The sequence below is a fragment of the Ailuropoda melanoleuca genome, chromosome 1 (assembly GCF_002007445.2).
Source record: "Ailuropoda melanoleuca isolate Jingjing chromosome 1, ASM200744v2, whole genome shotgun sequence".
Taxonomy (NCBI): Eukaryota; Metazoa; Chordata; class Mammalia; order Carnivora; family Ursidae; genus Ailuropoda; species Ailuropoda melanoleuca.
Genome location: NC_048218.1, coordinates 11,087,651 through 11,113,647, shown reverse-complemented (window position 1 = coordinate 11,113,647; position 25,997 = coordinate 11,087,651). Strand labels below are relative to the sequence as shown.

Genomic DNA, 25,997 nt, shown 5'->3' with positions numbered 1-25,997 from the left:
CCTGGATGTCTGCCCCTTCCCCCATGCCCCCTTAACACGTGCTCTCACTTTCTAAAAATAAAAAATATAATGAGGCCTAATGGCCGGTTAAATTTACTAAAAATCATTTTTCACTTAAAATGGGTGAATTTCATGGTAAATAAGTTAAACCTCAAAGTTGTTTATACGGCAAAATCCAAGTGCATTGTTCTCTACAAATATTTTATTACATAATTGATCTTTAATATTGTTTAGCTGTAATTAACAGCTAAGCATGATTAGTTCATCTCTCATCCTTTATATTTTTCGTTTTGCGTATTTTAAGAATATACATAATCTATCATTAAAGCATTTAAATAACGATTTGAACGGTGGACCCAAATTGTTTCCAGATAAGGGCAAGCGATCGAAACTGCTTAGAGGCAGCTGTTCTGGAGACCATCCCAAAACCCCGACGCTGTCACGACTTTCTCCAACGGTCCCGTGAGATCCTCGGCCAGGTCGCCCTGAAAACGAGTGCTCGACGCTTCTTGGCTTAACTCTGGACACTCTTGCCCTTCGCTCACAGCGCTCTGCACACAGAAAACGGCCTGGCCCCCTCGCCAGCTTCCTCATTCCTGCCTCCCTTAACCAAGTCGCCCCAACTCCGCTTTCCACGGCCTCGGTGTCCGCGACCGGGACGGGGAGAGCGAGGACTGACAGCCGCCACCTCCGCCGCAATCAGAGGGCAGGGGTTGGGAAACTCCACCGCCGCAAGGCCTGAGTCAGCACACGCCGCGTACGCGTTTGGGTCAAGGTCTCCTATTAGGCGTAGCCTTTCCGGAATGAGAGGGTGTACCGCCGTGGGCGGTCACTAGCGGTAAAGAGGGGGAGCGAGGAGAACAACGGGAGGCACACCCCGATTCCAGGCGCGCACGCGCGCGCGCGGCCCAAGCCTCTCCTCACCGGAGCGCACCAGCGCGCTAGACTCGTAGGGCGGCGCGTGCGCGGAAAGACTGGACGAGCGCGGAGGGGACGCGCGTGCGCGGAGAGGCGGGGCGAGAGCGGAGGGGAGGGGAAGGGAGAGGCGGGGCAGGGAGGAAGGAAGAGGCGGGGCGGGGGCGGAGCAGGGGGCGGTTCTTGCGCCTAGGGTTTCCTCGCGTAGTTCGATGCTGGTCGAGGTGACCGAGGATGTGACTTCGTTGGCCAGCGGTGGCCCGCAGACGATGTTCGCCCTCCTGGGCGCGACGACCCTGGTGCTGGTCGCTGGGGTGCCGTGGATGTTGCCCGCAGCCGCAGGTGAGAAACGAGGGGTCCCGGCGCAGGCCCGGGGCGGGGCGAGAGGCTGGGCGGTGGGGGCGTTGGAAGCTTTGACCCGGGGAGGCCGGCGTGTTGTCCGGGAGACCTCTGCTGGTCCGGGGTCACAGCGTTCAGATCGAAAATCTGGAGGCAATGGTGTTTCAAGGATCCTCCCACTGCGCTTGCTTGGGGGCCAGCGTACCTGACCCCGCGCAGGGAACGCCCTCCCCGCCGGCTCTGTGGGCTTCCCCCGCCGGGGTGCTGGGTGAGCGAGAGCCTTCCTGTGGACTTCGTTTCTCTTCGAAAAATCCGGTAGCCGGGCTGGACCCTTAAGTAATAAACAAGGCCTTAGCGGCGAATTGTGTTGCTGTTCCTGAAACATTGTCTCAGTTTAGGGAAACAGTTATTCAGCCCCATGTGGGAGGGGGTAAGGATTGCAAGAATTTCGCTGCCCTCAGGACTCATGCAGTCTAATAAAAAGTAATAATAAAAGAAAAATACGCAACCAAAATAGAGGCCGGGACCACCAGGCTGGTTTGCTGCCTTTATTGATTCTTAACTGGGACGCATCGGGGGAATGGCAACTGTTAGAAGGTTGACTTCGTAGTGTGGAGGGTACCCAAAGAGAGAGAGGGACTAGCACCCAAGGGCAGGAATCCAAGGGGTCAGTGAGGCCGCCTGGTAGGTTCAAAATACTTAACTGTTAGCTTAGAAAACCGCACCCCCATATGGTACAATGGTATCCTATTTCTCAAACTCTTCCTTAAATACAGTATATATAGTATATGGGTACTATGGTCCTGGTATAACCCTCGTAATTTCTTTGAAGTCTTTTGTTCTTGAAATTTTTGTATTCAGCTCATTGTGCTGTGATATAAAAAGAACTTCCCCAGAATTTTCACATGAAAGTAACATTCCAAGAGGAGGTATGTTAAGACCTATTTTAATCTAAATTAGGGGAGAGCTGCTAAAATAAACTTATACACAGTTAGCATATATTGTACTCTTCACCACGTGCCAGGCAATTCTCTAGGTGCTTTAAAGGTATAGACTCATTTAGTTTTCATTACAAAGCTACACACCCTTATCTTCATTTTACAGAAAAGCAAACCGAGACGCTGAATGGCTTGCCTAAGGCCGTGAAGCTAGCCAGTGGCAGAATGGGAAATTAAACCCTGGGAATCAGGCTCCTTAGTCTGTTTTCCTAAGGGTTGAACAATCTAAATTCTCAATTTATCCGTAGATACTTGTTAAGTACCTAGTTACCTTTCAATTAACTAGTGTACTTTTTTCCTCAAAGTAACAGTAAAATGTTCAAAACTAAGTAAAATGTTAACCCAAACTAGAGATCCTAATGTTGCTCTTTCAAAGTCCTAAAAATATTCATACTTTTAAACCTAGTAAACATAGTCCTAGGACCCTAGCCTAAGAAAATTATCCAAAATATGGGAGGAAATTTATATTTGTATGGACGTATGTGTTTGGATTTATATCAGACTTAAAAAGATAGTAAATCGTTCCTGATCATCCATAGGAATGTGAAAGGTTGCAAGCAACCAATTGTGTAAGTAGATGTATTGGATTAAGTGCCGATTTACAGATGTTACACGCTACAAAGGTGAAATAGACTAGTTTCAAATGGATATTGCTAATACGAATAGAGCGAAATCTGTGAAATTGAAAATGCTGTGTAATAACTATTTCCACGTCCCTGACCATTAATCAGTCAGTTACTTGTTGGTCTCCCAAATGCCAAGATGCCCCTAACTGCAGGGTCTCTTTCCTTTAGCAGAAGAAGGACTGCATCCCAGAGGAAATCCCTGGCTCTACCCCATCAGATTTCTTCTGTCTCAAGGCCCAGAGAGTTAGTGGAATTAGACTAGTCTAGACCAGAGACGACAAATGCCATCAGATCTTTTGTTGATTCCTGTAACCCCAGTCACTCCCTTTGTCTGCACAGAATCTATACAATCACAACAAATGGGATGAGAATTAAGTTTAGAGGAGTGGAATAAGGAAAGTATTCTCCTTTGTGATGAAGTGTCTCAGAGAAAATAAGTGTAAAAAAGAAAATTGAGGGAGGGTAGACTCAAGGAAGAGCGCCCCAAATTAAAAAAAAAAAAATTTCGGAATATGTTTTCTCAGCTCCTCCCCTTTGGACTCCATACCATAATATGTCTAGCTGGAAAATAGAGGAGGCAGTCCCAATAAAGAAAGTTCTACCTAAGGACTTCTTTCTACCATAGAAGGAGGTAACATGCTTGCCCCGAGGCAGAAGTAAAGGCTGGAAGTATTAAAGAAAGAGATAAATTTAGAAGCTGGCCTTTTAAAAACTGTAGCTTATCGTAGTGAAAGATCAGCCCTTTGTGCTATTGAAGAAACACCCGTGAACCCAGCACTATGCTGAGTACTCTGAAAAATGCAGATTAAGTACGAAGCTGTATAGACCCTGCCCTTAAGAAACTTGGGATCTCTGGGGGCGCCTGGGTAGGGCAGTCGTTAAGCATCTGCCTTCGGCTCAGGGCGTGATCCCAGCGTTATGGGATCGAGCCCCTCATCAGGCTCCTCCGCTGGGAGCCTGCTTCTTCCTCTCCCACTCCCCCTGCTTGTATTCCCTATCTGGCTGGCTGTCTCTCTGTCAAATAAATAAATAAAATCTTTAAAAAACAAAACAAAAACAAAAAACTTGGGATCTGATTGAGGATTTGTGTTTAATGCTAAGAAGCAATTCGTTTTGTTTTTGTTTGTTTTTCAAACATCTTCATTTCGCAAGTTTTGAGACCCTGCTATCCCAGCTACTGTGCTGAGTACTCTGTTTTAGTGTGAACCGAGCAGCAGGGACTGACGCTTCGGCAAGTAAGGGGAGAGTAAGCTTAGCGTGAGCTGCAGTATTAACGGAAGATTCTCTGTACGGGGGTCAAACTCGAACGGGGTCTTTGAGCATTTGGGTAATCAGAGAGGAAGAAAAACGCAGTTTGGAGGGACCAAAAGAGAAAAAGAAGAAGAGAGGACGTAGAACTCAGAGAAGATTCGTACTAGAAGTATCAGAAATAATAGATCTCTAGACGGAAATCCTTAAAAATAAACAGAGGGGTTCCGGCATGACTTGAACACCTTTACTAGTTCCTGTAGGGCTTGGCTGACATGATAACCATTCATACCACTGTCTCTCGATTTTGTCAAGTGAATATTGGGTTTCTGTGACTAAATGTTAACTTCGAAATCATACACCTGTTGGATTCTCTATCAGAATATATGAAGCCTAACTAGAGGATGTGAAACCAAACTGAGGCCTTTAAACAGTTGAACCTTATAGCCCTTACATCACTTCTAAGATCAAAGAAAATTTTTATACAGAGACTTTTTTTTTTCCTTTTACCTTAATTGCTAAAAAAATGCCAGCCGTCATCTGAGCTTTCAGCCAGTTGTAATCTTTTTGACGGTAGAAGGTCTTTTTTTTTTTTTCCATCGTGATGAGCACAGTCTTTAATCCCCTTCACCCATTTCACCCATTCCCTTCCACCCCCTCCCCTCTGGTGACCATCAGTCTGTTCTCTAGAGTTAAGAGTCTGTTTCTTGGTTTACCTTTCTCTCTTTTTTTTTTTCCTTTGCTCATTTGTTTTGTTTCTTAAATTCCACATATAAGTAAGATCATATGATATTTGTTTTTCTCTGACTGACTTATTTTACTTAGCGTAATACTCTCTAGTTCCATCCATGTTGTTGGCAAGTGGCAGAATTTCATTCTTTTTTATGACTGAATAATATTCCAGTGTGTGTGTGTGTGTGTGTGTGTGTGTGTGTGTGTATCACATCATCTTTATCCATTCATCAGTCGATGGACACTTGGGCTGCTTCCGTAACTTGGCTCTTGTAAATAATGCTGCCGTGAACATAGGGGTGCATGTATCCCTTTGAATTAGTGTTTTTGTACTTTTTGGGTAAAGAGACTTTCAATTAAAAGATCAATGCTGATTTTCTTTCTTTATTTTTTCCAGCTTTACTGAGATATATATGACATATAAGGCTTACTTTTTATAGATAAAAAAACCTCAACCTTTCTCTAGCTCTCTCAAATGCAGAGATTAAATAAATAATTAGCAGCCTCCCTGTGCTGAGAGCAACTATTGGGGTTTTTTTAGATTTTTGTATATACTTTGTTATATTTGAATGTATTCATTCTTTAATCAGTGACGTCAAAGGAAGAATAACATTTTCGAGACTATCTGCAGTGTATATGTAACTGTCTTCTTTTGTGGTCCCTTTATTTCTAGGAGGAACAAATCTAAAGTCTCCTCAAAATGTAGAGGTCTACATCGTTGATGATACCTTTATCCTGAGATGGGACAGGAGCAGTCCATCTGTCAGGAATGTGACTTTTTCAGCAGATTATCAAACGTACGTGAGTCTGTTGATTGATTTGCAAGAATCACCTGAATAATTTTGAAAATTGTAACACCGTCATTTATTTCTCAGACTTGGGAAACAATCGGTTTTTCCATCTTTTAGAGAAACGTTATGTCTACGTAGTATTTTTAACCTCATTTCTACAACTAGAGACTTAGTCCAGTTCGTCCTTGGGTGTGGTAGCAAAAGAGATTTGGGGGACGAGGATGGCAGGCAGCTTTATGGACGCAGCCCTACTACCTTGTCTCTTCTAGAACCACCACCTTCTTTGAGTATAAATCAGGATCCAAACTAGAACATGTTTTGAGGATACGGGAGAGAGCCCCAAAAGGTCTATCCATAGTCTTGAAATAGGCCCCCAATTCTCCTATGGTCAGGCTTTTTTATTATCCCCATCATACACAATGTTTTAATTTAGGTAAAATTTATTAGTATCTTGGATCCTGCATTTCCAAGACTCTGTTTCTGGAGTTTCTGCCTTCTCCCTAGCGCTAACTTTCTGCCTCATAGCTGCCAAGAGGATGGGCAGGTGGGGAGTTGCAGAAGAAAGGATTCCAGAAAGAACACAGCTCAGGGAGTATAGTACTTTGCTTTGGGTGTCAGGGCCCTGTGTGCTAACAATGATCCCTGTCTGAGAAAAAGCGGCTGGTAATTGGGCAGTGAAGAAACAGGGTGTAGGACCCCCAGAACCGGGACCCCCCCTTCAACCACAGCCTTGACACTCAGTTCTCCAGTTGATTGTTAATAGAACGGTGAGATTAATTTACTTTCGCAGCTTAGTTGTTGATGTGCATGCGTGTGTATGTGTACATATATGTATACACGGACACAAACATCTGTAGTTTTTCTCGGAATTCATCATTTGAGAATTATCCCTAGAGATTTTCTTTAAATTGAACTTTGAGTTTTGTCCATTTCATTCCTTGCTTTAGTTCAGAATTTTCTTATTAAACAACTATTTTAGGTATAACAAAGATTGTTTCAGATACTCTTATTTAAAGTTAACCCTTTTAGGGGCGCCTGGGTGGCTCAGTCGGTTGGGCATCTGCCTTCGGCTCAGGGCATGATCCTGGAGTCCCAGGATCGAGCCCCATGTGGGGCTCCTTGCTCAGTGGGGAGTCTGCTTCTCCCTCTCCCTCTGCAGCCTCCACCCCAGCTACTGTTCTCTCTCTCACTCTCGCTCACTTTCTCTCCAATAAATAAATAAAATCTTTTTTAAAAAATAAAGTTACCCTTTCAGTAAAGAACATAGTCAGTGCCCTCGTATTGTTCCTTCACGTGTCCTATTGCTTATACTAAATTCTCCAGTCCGTAATAGTCTGCCTTTTATCCTTTCATTCTGACTTTAGCATCAAATGCATTATTTCAATGTATTCTCATTCTACTCTGTTCTACTAGCTTTATAAATACTTGCCTTATAAAAATATGCCAGACTACAAGTTTAGGGAGATAGGACAGCGATAGTATAGTGTGCTGTGGACTTGAGCCAGGCTGCTTGGGTGCCAAACCGTCCCATGCTATGTAGTCTATCAGTGTTTCCTTGTCTGTTAAGTCGTGATAAAAACTAATAAGACCATATATAATTTATCATCCAAACCAAGACACTTTTGAGAGTTGCAAGGGGCAGTTAATTTTAGATAAGCTGGAACAACAAGCTTAAACCAGAACCGCCCCAGGCAAACTGGGATGGGACTCCCCCTGCCCCCTCACCCTAATAAGGTATCTAACTTAGAAGGTTATAGAAGTATAGAAGAACAATTGTATGCAGAGTGCTCAGAACAGTGGCATGGAGTGATTAATGGAAGTGTAGTTAATAGCAGCAGCAAACAAGTATCTTTTTTTTAAGATTTATTTATTTATTAGAGAGAGACAGCCAGCGAGAGAGGGAACACAAGCAGGGGGAGTGGGAGAGGAAGAAGCAGTCTCCTAGTGGAGGAGCCTGATGTGGGGCTCGATCCCGGAATGCCAGGATCACGTCCTGAGCCGAAGGCAGACACTTAATGACTGCGCCACCCAGGCGCCCCAACAAGCATTTTTTTAATTAAAAAAAAGATTTTTTTTTTTTTTAGACCAAGAGAAAGTGTGAGTGGGGGGGAGGGACCGAGGGAGGGAGAGAGAGAGAGAGAGAGAGAGAATCCCAAACAGGCTCCATGCCCCAGCTCAGAGCTGCACACATGGGGCTCTATCTCAGGACCTTGAGATCATGACCTGAGCCAAAATCAAGAGTTGGACGAGCCAACCAGACGCCCCTTAATGTAGTGTTTCTCCAAACGTAGGACGGATACCACTGGTGGTAAATGCTCCACAGACACCTAAGTAAGCTGTGGGGATTCCAGTGTCTGTAGAACACATGCTAAGACATCAGTGTTTGTGACCTACGTCTAAAATTCATTATGATGTATGTAGTGTTTAGTATTCATTCTTTCATTCAATAAAGATTGCATGCCTTGTATGCTAAACACTCTCGTGGGTACTTAGAATGTATCAGTGAATGGGAAAGACAAAGGTGGCCTGTAATTATATTATGGCACGGATTTTATGAATTGAATTTTATATTGGTTACATACTCATTCTCGAATCATGTTCTGTTCTGATCTAAATAGTTTATATGATAAAGTTGGGATTGGTGGGGGGGGTTGTTTGTTTGTTTGTTTGTTTGAAGATACTATAAAAGCAGCTACCACTGCAGTAGCTCCCTTGAAATACAAAAGCACTGGAATCGAGTGTCTTCTGTACCTCCCGGAACAGGAAAGACAGAGGGGAAGAGGGAGAGCGGGTTGGAACCATGTCAGGGCTTCGTTTTACAATTTTTATAAGGTTTTCGGTTTATAATACGAGCTTCTGGATTTTTTAACATAGATTCTAATGGGGAGGAGTTTCTGAGGAATGGTATCATTAAATGCAGGCTCTAGCCTCACAGCTCAGAGAAGTAGGAAGGGAAACTGGCCAGGAATGAAGCTTCCCATATGCCAGTGTATATTTTCAGTCATTTTTTTAAATGTTTCCTTTTTGAAAAATGAGATGGGCTGATATTTGAGTCAGCACAGAAATGATGCGGACCGCTCATCCCCGGAGTCTGTTATCTTGAAGCATTTTTAAAATGAAGTCTACAGTATTACCCCTCCCTCCTCCACCCCCTTGCCCTCCGAAAAGCAGCTCGTGCTAGAAATTATGACTCAGTCTTGACAGAAACGCCTTCTCAGAGGAGAGTTTCTCTGCCTGGTTTAAGGTAGACAGGGCTTCACATAGGCAAAAATTTTGAAACCTAACAAGTTTGTTTTCTGTCTCTCACCTTCCCGTCAGCCTCCAGGGTAGGCCAATGTGACATATGGCAACATGTCCTTTCTTGATTTTTTCATGTGTTTGAAGAATCTAATATCGATCAGTTCTACTTTTTAATGGACCGAACAAGGAATTTGTCAGTTTGTATCAACATTTTAAGTCCTTTGTCTCCAGTGATATAGTAGGAAGAATTACTCCAGACAGCAAGCAGAAGGGACGGTTTGGTTTTGATGAAGGCAGAGGAAATTCTCCAACCCTGCTGATTCTGAGGTCTTTCCTTGGTCTGATAAATCTAGTCAGAGAAGTTTAGAAGGGAATCATCACATCCAGTCATCAAGTTTTCAGTAAGGAAAAGATCCAGAAATACAGAGTAATTGGTCCAAAGTCACACAACTGTTTTTAACAAAGCTGACACTAAGTCCACTCTTTCTGACGTTCTAGATTATTTCTTTCTCTGCTTCTTTGAAATCCTAATGCAACCGGTCACAAGATTATAGAACTGTATCAAAAAATTAACCATCAGAATGATTCCACTTTTTCTAAATAATAACTTGGCATATTTGGGCTGGACAGGAGTGCCATGTTGCAACTAAAATGTTAACAGGACATTAACTCAAATAGAGTAACTACTTAGCCTAGCTTTATAATAGTTTCTATTTTTAGTAAACAGAAACCATGTTTGACAGTCTTTTGTATTTATATATTTGCTTATTCATTCATCTCCTTTTTTATCTTAAAGACTTGAAAATGATACTTGGTTAAAATTGCCTGGCTGTCAGTCTATTGCCAATACCAAATGCAACTTTTCTTCACTCGAGCTCAATATTTATGAAGAAATTAAATTGCGAATAAGAGCAGAGGAGGGAAACAACACTTCTCCATGGCATTATGTTGACTCATTCACCCTATTTGGAAAAGGTAAGAAGAAGTTGCCCCCCGAATTATAGAGTATTCCTCATGAATTCCCCATCACGGCTCACTTCCCAAGCCCATTCATGTGCATGGTGTAAAATCTCCCATTTAAAAAAAAAAAGCCCGGGGCTCCTGGGTGGCGCACTCGTTAAGCGTCTGCCTTTGGCTCAGGGTGTGATCTCAGCGTTCTGGGATCAAGTCCTGCATTGGGCTCCTCCGCTGGAAGCCTGCTTCTTCCTCTCCCACTCCCCCTGCTTGTGTTCCCTCTCTCGTTGGCTGTCTCTGTCAAATAAATAAAATAAAATCTTTAAAAAAAAAAAAAAAAAGCCCAACTATCTTCATAATAATTCTAAGACTTACCTGCCCCTTCCTTTTTATTCTGTCTTGAGTATTCACTGGAGTTTTCCAGAGGTTGATAGGTGACAGGGAGACCGATTGACTGACTTGGCAGAAGCGAGCAGGAGATAACATCTGTCTTCTTTAAGCCAGACATTAATGAAATTGGGACGAGATGTGACACAGCTCCACTCTCTTGCTACATCTGTTTGGGAAATGTAATTCCTTTTTTATTTTTTTTATTTTTTTTTATTTTTTTAAGATTTTATTTATTTATTTGACAGAGATAGAGACAGCCAGCGAGAGAGGGAACACAGGGGGAGTGGGAGAGGAAGAAGCAGGCTCATAGTGGAGGAGCCTGATGTGGGGCTTCGATCCCATAACGCCGGGATCACGCCCTGAGCCAAAGGCAGACGCTTAACCGCTGTGCCACCCAGGCGCCCCTGTGCCACCCAGGCGCCCCTCCTTTTTTATAACAAATATTCATTACAGCACAATGGGTTTCCCATTTTCTGTTCATGAATTAATATTTGAAAATGTTATCATTTTTAATGTTTAATATGCTAAATATTGAAAGACGTAATCCATCTAAACAAAAGCTCTTTCAGACCCTCAGTTTCTTTGAGTGTGAAAGGCTCCCGAGACCAAAACAATTGGGAACCCCGGCCCTCTGTCAGAACTCCGAAGGAGAATGATCTCTGTCCCTCTCTGTGCTTCTTGGCCTGCCACTCTCTCTGCGGCCCTGTGCCTTTGAGCTCTGTTCCTCCTCGTTGCACAGAAACCACTCTTGTCAAGACTCTGGTGACCTCCTCAGTGCCCAGTGAGTTCCCTGCTCTCTTTGGGCTCAGTTTCTGTGTAGCACCTCGTTTATCACTCGAAACCCGTCCACTTCTGGATCTCCAAGGCCCTGCTCCCTGCCAGCTCTCCTCCTGCCCATCCATCCCTCCTTTGCCCCTTTTTCCTGACTTCCCAGACCTTTCACTGCCAGACTGCTTTGGGGCCAGGTTGTCAGACCTCTTCTCATTATACACTCGGTCCGCTGGGAATCTTACGGCTTTCAATCCCGTCTGTGTGCTCTTGAGAAAAGCCCCGATGTACATTCCAGCCCCACTTCTTCCCCTTACCTTTATACTGTATCACCAGCTCACTTTCAACAGACGTCTCTGCTTGGGCGTCTAGGTCATCTGGTCAACCAAAGCTCTTGATTTTCCCCCTCAAAACCTGTTCCTCTTGCGGTCTTTTCCATCCCCCCCCACAGACAGCACCTGTTTTATTTGCTCAGGCCAAGAGCCTTGGAGTCGTCTTTGGCATCGCTTTTCCTCAGGCCCTGCATCCGGTCTGTCAGTACATTCTGAACAGTCCATCTTCGGGCTGTATTCCGAAGCGGATCCCTTGTCACGTCCACCCCTGCGACCAGGCTTCACCAAGCCATTCTCACTCATCTCTTGAGCTACTGCAGTAGCTTCTTCTTGACCTCCCTGCTTCCTCGTGCATGAGCCATGATGATCTTTCCAAAATGTATCACAGCATGGCACTCCTCCAGTCTCAGCCCTCCAGTAACATCCCGAATCCTACTACAGAGCTCTTCCTTTGTTATCTGGCTTCTAGCTACTTCTCTGAGCTCATTTTCAACCATTCAGCTACCTGAGCCTCCTTATTGTCTCTTGAAAGTGTGAAGTGCATTCCCCACCTTGGAGGCTCCGCCTGGAAGACTCTTTCCCTAGATAATTTGCCTGACTGACTCCCTCATATTATTCAGGCCTCAGCTCAATTGTCGCAGAAAGGCTGTTCCTGACTAACTTATCTGAAACAGCTCTTGCCACCATCCTCTCTCCCTTATGTTACTTCATTTTTCCTTACAGCACACACGACATACATATTTGTCTTTTGGGGTTTATGCCCATATCTCCCACTAAAGAGTTAAGCTCTGTGAGAAACTTTGTGTGTGGTATAATACCAGGCACATGTGAAGTGCTCAGAATTATTTGCTGAATGAATGTTTCAAGCCTGTATTAATGAAGTTATATAGTAAACGTGTTCATTTTTTTACAGCTCAAATTGGTCCCCCAAAAGTACATTTAGAAGCCGAAGATAAGGCAATAATAATAAACATCACCCCACCTGGAACAAAAGATCATGGCATGTGGTCTCTGGATAGCTCAAGCTTTACCTACAGCTTAGAGATCTGGAAAAACTCTTCAAGTGGAGACGTAAGCATTCTTTTTACTTTTGTTCAGTGTGAGAGAAAAAGGACATGAATTTGTTCAAAATTTTAACCTTGTACTTTTTTAAAGAGCAGACTTCTATTTTTTCTGTTATAGAGAAGGACTGAAACTGTTTACCCCAGAGATAAAATTTATAAACTCTCACCAGAGACCACTTACTGTTTAAAAGTTAAAGCAAGACTTTTGCCGAGAAAAATTGGTGTCTTTAGTCCTGTGTATTGTATAAAGACCACAGGTAAGGAGGAAATTATGTTTTAGATTCAGTAACTGTATATACGGATGGGCAATCTATTAATTCTGGCATTTTTCCCCTTGTTTGCTGAAATTTATATGATGGTTTAATAGATTTTAAAACAAAAGTATTATAATATTTATGTAAGTAAAAATAAAAGTCACAGTATTGGGGATTTTTGTCTCAGGTAAACAGTAATGAAAGTTCTGCCTAAAAGTCTAAATATTTCCTAATGACAAAAACTACTTTTATTTCCTCAGAATCCACAAAAGGGGCAAGGTAGTTGCTAGAGGAGCAGTTAGTCTTCCAAAAAGTGTACCTTTATAAGTGAAACGTTAAAAAGTGAAAGCATCCTGGTATATTTTGCCAGTGACCTCTTGCCAATAATTAACGTCAAAGGTTAGGAGCTGAGATTTGTTTTTTTATTTTATTTTATTTTTTATTTTTTTTTTAAAGATTTTATTTATCTGACAGAGACAGCCAGCGAGAGAGGGAACACAAGCAGGGGGAGTGGGAGAGGAAGAAGCAGGCTCATAGCAGAAGAGCCTGATGTGGGGCTCGATCCCACAATGCCAGGATCACACCCTGAGCCAAAGGCAGATGCTCAACCGCTGTGCCACCCAGGCGCCCCTGTTTGTTATTTTAATCATAAATTTAATATGCTTTGTTTTTAAAATCAAGCATACAGGAGAATTTAAAATTTTCCTCTCCTGCCTCCTTACCCCCAGTTCCATATACCAGCAGTTAGCCCGCTGGCGGTTATTCACGTTCTTTCCTACTTCCCTCAGGACTTCCAGCATATATGCAGACGTGTATATCGTTTCTTGGTTTTGGGGTTCTTTTTGGTTTTTGTTTCTTTAACATTTTATTTATTTGACAGAGACACACCAAGAGAGGGAACACAAGCAGGGAGAGAGGGAAAGGGAGAAGCAGACTCCCCGCTGAGCAAGGAGCCCAATGCAGGGCTCAATCCCGGGACCCCAGGATCATGACCTGACCAAAGGGCAGCCTCTTAACGACTGAGCCACCCAGGCGCCCCTGGTCTGTGTTTTTGAAATTAAAAAATAAGATCCTGCTAGAGCAGTCTTACACCTTGCTTGTTTAGCCTACGACGTTGAGGATCTCTTTGTATGTTGGCACAGACAAATCTGTCATGTTCTTTTTTTTTTAAGATTTTATTTATTTGAGAGAGAAAGATCACGGGCATTGCAGGGGGGTGGCAGGGGGAGATGGAGAAGCAGACTCCCCACTCAGTGGGGAACCCAGTGCGGGGGGGCTTGATCCCAGGACCTTGAGATCAGGACCGGAGCCAAAGTCAGACCTTGACAGACTGAGCCACCCGGGTGCCCCATCACGTTCTTTTAAATGAACTATCACGTTGTGTGAACATACAGCGTATAACTCACTTAGCTGTTACCTCCTGATAACACGTAAGCCTTTTCTTGCCCATGCTGTTAAGCTGTTATAATTCTTACCACATATCTCTCTCTCTCAAATAAATAAATCTTTTTTAAAAAAAGGCAGGGGGTGCCTGGGTGGCTCAGTTCAGTTAAGCATCTGCCTTCAGCTCAGGTCATGATCCCGGGGTCCTGGGACTGAACCCCACATTGGGCTCCCTGCTCAGCGGGGGGTATCTGCTTCTCCCTCTCCCTCTGCCCCTCCACCCCACTCGTCCTTGCTCTGTCTCACTGTCACTCTCAAATAATAAATAAATAATCTTTACAAATAAATAGGTAAATAATTTTTTTAAGGAATTCTTTTTTTTTTTTAAGATTTTATTTATTTGATTTTCAGAGAGAGAGATAGTGAGGGAGAGCACAAGCAGGGGGAGTGGCAGGCAGAGGGAGAGGGAGAAGCAGGCTCCCGGGCTGAGCAGGGAGCCCGACATAGAGCTCGATCCCGGGATCCTGGGATCGTGACCTGAGCCAAAGGAGACGCTTAACTGACTGAGCCACCCAGGCACCCCTAAAGAAAAGAAATCTTACTATATCTTACCTCACTAAAGTAAAAATATATGCTTTTCTGTGTATTCTTTGTCTTCTAGTTGAAAATAAACTGCCTCCACCAGAAAATATTCAACTTGATGCTGAAAATCGCATCCATGTTCTTAAATGGGATTACGCACATGAAAATGTGACCTTTCAAGCTCAGTGGCTCCAGTAAGTTCTATCGCATGAGTTTCCTTTTGCCCACTTTACTGTGGTCCCTTTCACTCCACTTCAGCCCCTACGGTTCTAGGCACAGGGGCTGACTGCTTGAGGTGATTCTACCATATTGGAAACGGGATATTTAATTCTGGTCCCTGCTGTGCCCGTTAACTAACTGGATGACACTGAGCTAATCCCTTCATCTCTTTTGGCCTTGGTTTTTTCATTTGTTGTAATATGAACATAGTTAATAATATCTCATGTACTTGCTGGCTCTTTTTTTTTTTCTTTTTTTTTTAAAGCGTGCTTCTCATTACATGTCTTATTCCCCTAACCTGGAATACTTGACACGTGACCCTGACGTTTCCTTCAGAATTCACTTTTTCCATGAGTCCTTGGAATGATCTCAGTCCAGTCTCTCTGTCTTGTTTATTTCAAGTTAGCCTTCCCATTTTCTTGACGACGTTCGTGGTTTTGACAGATTTTTTAGTGATCACTGCAGTGGGAAATGAAGCTGGACAGAACTGTGTTCTCACTGACTCTGGAGGGTGTCTCAGCCCCGCAGAAGTGGTCGAGAACTGCATGTAGTTCATGTTGGCAGAAGTTGTAGGGGAGAAAGAGGCGAATCCAGTGGAAGGAGGCGCGGGTTGTGGGGAGGATGGGGGTGGGTGAGAAAGCTATATTGAGAGCAGAGGAGTAGAGGGACCAAAGGCAAGTATAGCAAGGGCAGGAAAGGAAGAATGAGAGGAGGGAGAGAAGCAGGAAGTGAACTGAGGGTCAAGGGAAGTGGGGACTGCTCTGGTGAACTCTGTCTGTCTTTCCGTGTTAGTCGTGCAATGGAAACGCGTTCCCATGCCTACACGCCCATAAACTCTGACTGACCTGGAAACTGGGCAGTAATCTTTTGTGTATACTTCACTCTCAGAAGTATGCTAAGTACTAGGGCCGCAGATAGAGATGGATAGGGGTTTCCAGTGGCCGGTCTCAAAATTTCTTGTGGGTACCCGGCACACTGTACAAAGCACCAAAGGGATGGTAAAGGTACAACAATACAGCACGTGGTTCCTGGAATCCAGAGCAGGTAGCTGAGGTGGCAGAGCAAGGGGTGGTTCGGGGCTGAGGAGTGGTCTACAAATTATAAGGGTGACAGAAATCAAAAATGTGAAGGTAGATGGGGCTGGAGAGACCAAAGAAGCCATGTGGAGGGAGATGAGATGTGAACAAGGCCTTCATTGGTGAATCACATATTTTAAAATTGGACACAAGAAGGCACGTTAGGCAGAGCTACAGAACAAGGGACACTCAGGCTACAAAGAGATTGAAAATTAGGTTAAGGTCTTGGGGTGAGGAGAGGTATTACTCTGTAACAAATTACCACAAATTTAGTAACAGCTTAAAGAGAGCTGTTCTCTCCCAGTGACTCCTGGTCAGGGGACCAGGCCTGGCTTAGCTGGTCCCTCTGCTCAGGGTGTCACAAGGAATCTTGGGGGCCATCTTGGAATTTTGCCTACCACACGGGAGAAGCCCTACCTTGAGAACAGTTGTACATTTGGGCTGGGAGAGCAATGAGAGAGAACATTGAATACGTAGGATAGGATAAGATGAGGCATTTGAGTACCATTCAGAAGTTTGCATTGAGGGGTGGGAAACAGGAGGTGTGTGTTCAAGGAGGGGGAAGATTGCCATGTTGTGTGTGGACCACAGAGACGCCGAAGACGGGAGATCCAGTTAAGAGGGTATTGTAGTTCCAGGCTTGAACTGAGTTGCAACAGCTTTGAGCTGTTGGCTTCTGAGTAATTTACTTGACCTCCCCAGGCTCAGTTAAGTGCCCGTATTCTGTGTAGACGTGCTTTCACCACACTGTGGCGTGTATCTCCATGTTAACACTTACCACTGGTGTATGGGTAACATGTTTCACAGCTGGATTTCCAGAAGGAAAAAAAAAGCCTTATTTGTAGCACTTGCCAGTTTTCATGATGTCAGTACTCCTACTGTGGTCCCTTTCAGCACAATGTCACTGAACATGGCATTGGGAAGAAACGCACACGAGGACCCCATTACAGAGTATTTATTTCCGCCATAGAGATACAATAGACATGAATAGCTTTGAGCATAGATAATAAAACGTAGTAAAATAATCAGGACAAAATGAGTCTCAATCCAGTTTGTCACCTGTGCTTCTGACCTGCCAGCTATAAATTAAAAAAAAATTTTTTTCAGTATTTTTGTCTTTAATGCAGTCTATTTATTTGTAAGTTTATGTAATTTAATTTGTAATAATGGCTTTTAATAACTGGCTCACCGCAGTCCAGAAAATTCAGCGGTGGTTTCCGTGTGCTGACTCAGGTCAGCTCTGGTACAAGAGTGCTTTCTCACACCCAGGAGCAAGGGCTTGGTTCTCTTTGTCTTGTATGCGTGTCTCTTGCACTGCATGGTGAGCTTCCTGAGGGTGGGGACTGTTTCCGTCCGCAACCTTAACCCCTAACAGTGTCTAGCAGATTCTAGGTATTTCATAAATATTTACTGAATTGCTATGTTTGTAATTTTTTTTTGTCTTAAAAGTGCCTATTTAAAAAAGATTCCTGGGGACAATTCAGATAAATGGAAACAAATACCAAACTGTGAAAATGTCCGAACTACGCAGTGTGTCTTTCCCAAAAATACTTTCCGAAAAGGAATTTACCTTATTCGTGTTCGAGCATCTGATGGAAATACCACATCTGTTTGGTCTAAGGAAGAAAAATTTGATACTCAATTCCAAAGTAAGCCAGTAGTTTTTACTTCAGGTTGTGCTTCTCTGATTTGGTACAGAGTCTGAACATTGTTTTTCCGAGTTGAACATTGTGTCTGTACATTTTTTTTCCTAGTTACCCTGCTTCCTCCAGTCATTGCCGTGAAATCCACTAACGATGTTTCCCTGCGGGTCTATATCAGCGCCACAGAAGAGTCTGAAAACAGGGCTATGAACCATCCTTACTCACTAACTTATGAAATTGTATTTTGGGAAAACACTTCAAATGCTGAGGTAAAAAACAAAACAAAACAGAAAAACAAAAACCGCTATATGGTAAAATGAGTTGAGAAAAACAACAACTGTAAGTCTTTAAGGTAGGGTTGTAACTAGGCTTTGGGGAAACGAAATTTGAAGTTAAAATTTTAGGGACATTTTTAAACGTTAAGACTGTGATTAACCCCGATATTTACAACAGGAAGAATATTAGCATCTTTCCGTTTTATGGCGTAGTTACAGGTCACCTGCTTCAGGGCATCCCGGTGTGTGGCTGACGTTCGGATCCCTGCGCCTCTTACTACTCAAATCAGAATCTCTGGGGATGGAACTCAGGAAATTGTGTTTTTAACATGATTCCTGGGTATTTATCTAAACCAGAGTTTCTCGACACTGGTGACATTCAGATTGGCTCCTTCCTGCGGTGGATACTTCGTGGCATCTCTGGCTCTGCCCACTGGTGGCCCATTGTGCTGCCTCCCAGTGGTGACAACCAGAAAACCTCCAGACTTTGCCAGAGACGCCCTGGTGGCAGGACACCTCCAAGGAGGCAAAAGAATCTCAAATGGTACAGTGGTTTGTGGACCTCGAGAGCAAATAGGCCTCCAGAGTCCAGCTTTGCTGCCCAAAATCCTGTTCCTTCCTCTTCAGTTTCATGGCAGGGGAAGAATTTGAAAACAGTCCTCTAAAAAGTCTCCTTGGCAGGGGGAGTCAGAAACACGGGTTGAAACACTAAAATTAGAAAACCACGGACAGAGGCAGTACACAACAGCAGATAATCCACATGATTCTAGATCTCTTTTCCCTCTGGAATTACAAGAAGGAATCAGCCCTTTTTTTTTTTTAATTTTATTTATTTATTTGGCAGAGATAGAGACAGCCAGTGAGAGAAGGAACACAAGCAGGGGGAGTGGGAGAGGAAGAAGCAGGCTTCCAGCGAAGGAGCCTGATGTGGGGCTCAATTCCAGAACGCCGGGATCACGCCCTGAGCCAAAGGCAGACGCTTAACAACTGAGCCACCCAGGCGCCCCAGGAATTAGCCTTTAAAAATCTTGGGTGGTTGGGTGGATACATTCTGTAACTTGAGTTCATTTTCTGTTGGAAATCTAAGAAAATTATAATGACATGGCTGCTTTCCTCTTAACTATCTGAACACACTGTAACCAAAGCATAATTTAGCCCATTGAGAGTTACAGTCAGTTCTCAGTTGCCCCTACATCAGGAAAACCTGTATTTGTGTCTCAAGCCACCGATTTGTGTAACCTTAGGCAGGGTGAATACCTCTCTGAGATTTTTGTTTCCTCTTCTCTAAAGGGGTGGTAGTCATAGTAACTCCATTTTTTTTAAAGAATGTTTATAAGGTTTAAAATGAGGTAACATAGGGGCGCCTGGGTGGCACAGCGGTTAAGCGTCTGCCTTCGGCTCAGGGCGTGATCCCGGCGTTGTGGGATAGCCCCACATCGGGCTCCTCCTCTATGAGCCTGCTTCTTCCTCTCCCACTACCCCTGCTTGTGTTCCCTCTCTCACTGGCTGTCTCTATCTCTGTCGAATAAATAAATAAAATCTTTAAAATAAAATAAAATAAAATAAAATAAAATGAGGTAACATAGGAGGAGCATGCAGCTCTTGATCCCAGGGCTGTGGGTTCGAGCCCCACCACGTTGGATGTAGAGATTACTTAAACATTTTTTTTTTAAATCTTAAAATGTAATGTATGAAAACACTTAGCACATCACTTAACAAATAGTAGAGATTAAATCATTCCAGTTGCCATCCTGTCTGGTCTAGACAGTGCTACCTCGGTCATTACCATCATCATAGCAACTCATATTTATTGAAAGCTTAGGGGCGCCTGGGTGGCGCAGTCGTTAAGCGTCTGCCTTTGGCTCAGGGCGTGATCCCAGGGTCCTGGGATCGAGCCCCGCATCAGGCTCCTCCACTGGGAGCCTGCTTCTTCCTCTCCCAATCCCCCTGCTTGTGTTCCCTCTCTTGCTGGCTATCTCTCTATGTCAAATTAATAAATAAAATCTTTAAAAAAAAAAAAAAAGAAAGCTTAACGCTTCAGGTGCTGTGGTAAGTAACTTACATGAATTGTCTCAGTCATTCTTCAGAACAGTCCTGCAGGACTGCCTGATCAATTCAATCGTTCGGCAGCCACTTGGGATGGAATATCTCATGTTGCTTCCCCAACACCAGGCTTCAAACAGTTAGAACATGGGTGGCTGTGATGTGAGGATGGTTTCGCTTGGCTCTTGGGCTTCTCTCGTTTGCCAAGAGGAAAGCACACTGCATGTGGTTTCCGGCCCAAGGACGATGAGGGACATGAGGAGGACGCACGGCCTCAGTAAGGGCTCCACAGCCAGTCAGGACATGCATGAGTGAGGAAAATAAATGGGTTTTGAGCCGCGGGGTGTTTTGTTACATTATGTGACATTGCATGACTTTATTTTGTTGTCATTGTTTTGTGATGTTGTTACACGGTATTATCATGGCCGTAGCTGACTGCTGCAGGCAGGAGCAGTAATTGTCCTCATTTCATGGATCTGGAAATAGGGCCGAGAGAAATGAAACAACTTGCCTAAGGCCACATAGCTGTAAGTGATACCGTAATACAGGCAGCGTAAGGCCAGAGCCCCCACGTCTCACGATTCTGCCACCAAGCAGAGGAAATACAGGGGCATTTAAACCAAAGCAACAGGTACTTATAAATTAGAGTTGTCTTAGGAATATGTCATACTCCTTTTTGGAAGCAACATTTTTAAGTTTGACATGCGTTATAATGTGTTGTCCAAAAACAAATGTGTATTTCTTGAACATACACCAACTAAGTGGCTGGGAGAGGCCGATCTTAGACTGAGTATTTAGAGAATTTAGGAAATCGACATTCCCTATCTGATTTCATGAGGTGACTAAATTGTATCAATGATCTACTTATTTTCTTACAGAGAAAAATTGTAGATAAAAGAACTGATTTTACTTTTCCAAAATTGAAACCACTAACTGCATATTGTGTCAAAGCCAGAGCACTCATTCAGGATGAAAAGTGGAATAAAAGCAGTGTTTTCAGTGATACTGTGTGCGAGAAAACAAAACCAGGTCAGAATCTTTCATTATCTCTCTCTCGCTCTGTTATTTTAATGTAACTGGACTTTTAAAAAATAGTTCATTTCACTGAAAATTGTGAAATATTTCCTTCTTGCTACAAAAGCATAAGGAGAATATTTTCTTCACGAGCTGCATGAATCCAGAGGAGACCTTCAGGCTAAGTCTTTCAGTTTTAGAAAATATTTTTAATGCGCAGTTCAGAGTTTTTAAATGCTTTATAGTTCATCCAATACGTACATAATTAACTGCCTTTTATAACTGTTTAACATTTAATAAGACTATTTTTAGGTTTTTGTTTTTTTTTTACATAATTCTTAATGTAATTATCGTGTGGAAATCACTTCATTAGTCCAGCTGTGAATTTTGTTCGGTGAAATGGTTAAGTCCCACTTTGTATTTTACAGTTTCTGGTGTGGACTTGTAGATGCTGATTGGTCACAGAATGGTTTTAGTTACGCTAGCTCCGTATCACGGGAGTGCCAGAGGACACTTTGCACATTGGGAGCTAGATGTCAACACTGCACCCTTCACCTTGCCAGGCCGCTCTTTCAGTGGAAATGTATTGCCTAAAAAAAGGGGTGGGAGGCGTGCCTGGCTGGCTCAGCCGGTAAAGCGTGCGACTCTTGATCTCGGGGTCTTGAGTTCGAGCCCCACGTTGGGCATGGAGCCTACTTATAAATAGAGAGAAAGAAAGGGCATGCATCGCCTCCAGCTGTTTTGTGCTCCGTATTACCAGAAATATTTCTCATCGTTCATAGATTTTTGTATTTCCTTTCACGTGGCTACATTTCATCCACCTACACTGTCAGCATTGTGAACAGATTTGTGTGTTGAGGCCCACGTCGAAGCTAAACATCACTTACTTATTTTTAGGAAATACTTCCAAAACCTGGCTCATAGCTGGAGTGTGCGCTGCATTACTTTCCATCCCGGTTGTCGTCTATGTCATGAAACTTCTCTTTAGATGTATCGGTTATGTGTTCTTCCCATCAAGTAAACCTCCTTCTGCTATAGATGAGGTATGTGACTTTGCTTTGTCAATGGGGGGATTTTTCTTTAAAATGAATGGGAAATATATTGATTTCCACAGAATATATACATTTTCTTGATATCCAGAAAATAATACAGACTGGAATATTTTCTTCACTTTCAGTAAATTGGTTTTAGAAACAGTCATTTAATCTCCTGTAACATGGACTAGTGAGGTTTGTCCTTAATCTCCTCTTTTTCTTCAGTTTGGCTACCGAGGCATTTGTTTTATCATAGAAAGGCTGGGTATTCACCCAAAGCCTACATCATCCTTATCAGTGCGTCCTGTGGATGACATCACAGAAAACGAAGTAACAGAATGTGAGCCTCCTTTCGGGGCACCTCACGGGCTCCTGTTCGGCCCCCCTGTGAGGTTGGATTATTGAATGAAAGCACTAAATGGCAAAGACCTAAGCCTGAGACCCAGCCTGATGTGTCCCCCTGGGGGAGGAATTGAGGCTGCCTCCCTTGGGAGTACCGCTTGGAGCTCTGGCTTCGGAGCTAGCGAGACCCGAAAGTGAATTGTTGATCAGCTGCAGTACGTTTGCGTGTGTTAACTCCGTGAAACTTAAGCAGATCAGTTAAGAGAATTTGAGCGAGGGCCCTTATGCTGTAAAATTTCTAGAGAAACTCTCCACGGTCCCAGCCTGCTCCCCTTTCCTTCCTGTCCCGCGCTCGCTGGCCCCCTGCGCCCCCTCTTGGGTCCTCTTCATGTAGCTGCCCCGAGACAGTGCCAAGGTGCACGGGACCTCACTCGTGAGGGGCCTAGTCTAAGCGTTAGATGGCACTCGATAGGCTTCTAGCTGGTTTTTAATATGTTTATGAATATAAGCCATTACCCCTGATTTTTCTCGGTAGTGAATGTAAGAAGCTGAAGCCATTGAAACTAAGAACTTACTATTTTAAACAATCTGTTCCTATTCTTCCCCTTTTTTTTAAATTAGTATTTCTCTGAGCAACCACTCCGGAATCTCCTCCTTTTCACGTCCGAGGAACAAACGGAAAGGTGTTTTATCATTGAAAATACAAATACTATCATTGCAATAGAAGAAACTCACCAGACTGATGGAGAGCACAAAAAATACAATTCCCAAACCAGTCAAGATTCGGGAAACTATTCTAATGAAGATGAAAGCAGTGAAAGCAAATTGAGTGAAGAATTCGTGCACCAGGAAACCGAGTGAGCAGAGGAGAGCTCTAGAATACTTGGGAGTTCTGTGCGAGCCACACTCGAAGCCTGGGCTCCGGCTTCGCTCAGTAACTATGCAGAGGATACCGGCTTGTTCGGGAAGGAAAACATCTCCGGGTCGCCGGTCCTAAACTACAGGCAAGCACTTACCTGTTGGACAGAAGTCTTCTCTATTCTTTTCTGTGCGCAGAGCCTTGAAAGACCTGTCACTGGACCTGACTGATGAAATGAGTAGAGTCCAGAAAATGCTCTCTGTCTGATGACATCTCAGGTACCGCTGCACTGACGCTTTGTGGCAAAGCCCACGGAGTCATTCTGTTCCTGTCCAGTGACACCGTCGCCGTGTGCCTGCAGCCACCCGTGTCACCAACTCGTCCTCCGTTCTCAGTGTTAAAGTTCAGGATTTTTCAGGAGGTATTTAGATACTTCTGACACCGAAGTGTACGCCCTTGGGAAATTTCTTTAGAAAAGCCGGATACCATCACTGCTGGTTTTCTGTAAAATCGCTTACTCTAGAAAATGTCCGCACGTGCCAGAAATGCGATCCTTACAATTTTCAGGGGAACCCTGTCCACATGTTCCCAAAACCTTGGCTCCTACATCACAGTCACCTATCCCTTCTGTGGTTTAGGATCCAAACCAGGTCATCTTTTCCTAATACATTAATACTTCCTGACGCACAGCGTCGTTCCCAGCCTAGAACAGTAGCTTCTGATTCGAATTTGCAATCAGTGAGGTCATAGAGAAAGGGAGCACCGTCTAGTTAGAGAAGTTATTATGCTATCTGAAGACAAAGGAGGGTGTAGGGGTTAGTCGGGTGCATGCAGGAAGCCTGGGGCCCAGAAAGTGCTCCCGACAGCACAGAACACAGTAAGAAGTAGAACCATTCAGCAGAACAGGCGACTTCCGTGAAAAATAACAGCAACGTGTCCAGTCAGCTTTGAATTAGGAACGTGCTGTGGGGCTGCCCATCTGTGTCTTGGTGTTTGTTTTTTCCCTTCTCGGTTTTATGGAGATATGACTGACACATAACTTACCTGGGTCATGTCTTGTACCTGGCCAGCTGTTCCGCACCGGGTGGCGTAGGACGTGTCCCCATCTGCTCCGCTGACACGCGCTCAGGAAAGTGTTTACTATCACAGTAAGAAGGAAGATGTAAGTGGGAGGAAAACTTCATTTTAAGAATTGCATAATGTTTTTCAAAGGGCACGTGGAGTGTATTCTTATATTATTCCTGGAGACCCTTGGTGGGAAGGGAGTCTGGGAAGGTGGCTGGCCTCCAAAGGGAAGGGAGCTGCAGCTACGCAGCGCTGGGACGTACGTAACCTAAGGCCAGTGTTATTTCTGTTGTCGTCCCTGCTGACATCCCAGGTTCACCCGTGGGGAAGAAAAGGTGGAAGGCAGCCCCTCCTCGGCATGGCCACCGCTAGGCACACCGTGCACTTCCCTGCCCCGCAGCCCTGGCTGCCGGCAGAGCTTACTGGAGACCAGGGAGGCCCAGGAGGCCGCTGGGAGACACAGGTCTCTGCTGGAGAATCCCGAAGGTGACCCAGCACGCTCCCCTTTTGATCTTTCTGACCGGAGACACCTAGTTTCAGGCAGATCTTCTGGGTCGGCCCTCCATCTGTAAAGGCCCTGTCTGTGGAAATTTGCTCCTTCACAGAGGAGATGAGGGACGTGTTAGGACCCCTGCCACCGGCCCCGGCTCTTGACCCAAACTGACGCAGCGGCCCCGTCCAGCACTCAGGCCCAGGGAAAAAGCCGCTTCCCCCGGGATGTACCTCTGGGGGCGTGGAGGAGGGAAACTTAGACATTCCAGTCGGAAGACACCGAGGAAATGATTCGTTAGGTCCCAGGATGTGGGAGTGGATGCTTTCAGGTTTAGAGATCCTCTGGGGTTCTCCGAGAACGAGCATCTCAACGGCAGCGACCCAAAACCCCTCGTGTTTGCCTTGTGTTCTAGACATGAGAATGCAGTCCTTTCCATTCTTCATGATGGTCTGGCTGCCTGTAGCGTATCAGCAGGTGCGTACTGGTAAGGAGTGAGAAGGGTTCTTTCTGAAACGTGGTTTACTTGGGGGCGCCAAGAAACTGCCTCAGAAGTGTGATATTGATAGTTCTTGGAGAGGCTGAGTATAATCAGAGCATTTATGTAATAGATTTGTATCATTATCTCTAGTGTAGGTGCACATACACATAACTAGTGACACGGGTGTGTCAACACACGTGTTTTCTATCTGCCCTTGCCCTCACATATGATATGGGTCATATGCCATTAGGATAGCCATAAAGTACTTACTTACTAGTATAGATTCTAATTGGAAAATTAGAAACGCTGCTCAGAGCTCTGAACTTCAGAATCTGACCAGAAATTCACAACCTATAAAGTTATGTTTTAAATATAATTTAGAGCTTGTATCTTTTCATCCACCTGCGACTTTAAAAAGCAGCCCCAGATTGCTCTTAAGAATTCTGTGTACAGAAACCTTCCTTCCTTCTCTCCCCTTCCTGTGACTACTTGACATGGCGTGTATTTGTTTTTTGTCTGGTGTCTGTCTGCCCCCACGAGGCCGGAAGCTCTCTGAGCACAAGGACTTTCTTTTATTCATTGTCATATCCCCAGCATCTGCCGCAGCGCAGTCCCTCCTTGCTCGTGCAGGTTGGTTGGGAAATAATTACCGAATGTGTGAAATCCACAGTTTGAACCAAGTGGGTGCTTCTGACCGTGTTTGTATGTTGGTTGAGTTGCGGAAGGACATCCCCACGTGTTCAGTGTTTCTATGCAGTAAACTTGTCTTTGTGTTTTTGTCTTAAACCCTATTGCTGTGAACAATTTTACATAATAAACACTGGGGCCAGAAGTCTTTGA

At 44.2% G+C, this 25,997-nt stretch overlaps 1 protein-coding gene and 1 long non-coding RNA gene across 2 annotated transcripts; one reads left to right on the top strand and one right to left on the bottom strand.

Annotated features, from left to right (window-relative positions):
- The first annotated feature begins 1,084 nt into the window (after window positions 1-1,084).
- IFNAR1 (interferon alpha and beta receptor subunit 1) lies at window positions 1,085-25,997 on the top strand. Its single transcript, XM_002919586.4, has 11 exons — window positions 1,085-1,257; window positions 5,532-5,655; window positions 9,686-9,864; window positions 12,247-12,404; window positions 12,516-12,654; window positions 14,696-14,810; window positions 17,361-17,560; window positions 17,666-17,823; window positions 20,751-20,901; window positions 21,784-21,929; window positions 22,884-25,997. The coding sequence occupies exons 1-11, from the start codon at window positions 1,128-1,130 to the stop codon at window positions 23,121-23,123; spliced, it is 1,740 nt and encodes a 579-aa protein (XP_002919632.2). The 5' UTR covers window positions 1,085-1,127; the 3' UTR covers window positions 23,124-25,997.
- On the bottom strand, window positions 8,813-20,770 carry LOC117801476. The gene is made up of 3 exons (XR_004624036.1): window positions 19,892-20,770; window positions 10,219-10,399; window positions 8,813-9,238 (listed from the first exon to the last, which is right to left on the bottom strand). It is a non-coding gene; the product is annotated as an uncharacterized LOC117801476 (long non-coding RNA).

Excerpts from the sequence above, each read along its gene's own strand:
- IFNAR1 (XM_002919586.4), top strand. The coding sequence starts at position 1,128 with ATGCTGGTCGAGGTGACCGAGGATGTGACTTCGTTGGCCAGCGGTGGC. Across the intron at positions 5,656-9,685 it reads TTTTCAGCAGATTATCAAAC|ACTTGAAAATGATACTTGGT; the intron begins GTACGTGAGTCT and ends TTTATCTTAAAG. Across the intron at positions 21,930-22,883 it reads CTCCTTCTGCTATAGATGAG|TATTTCTCTGAGCAACCACT; the intron begins GTATGTGACTTT and ends TTTTTAAATTAG.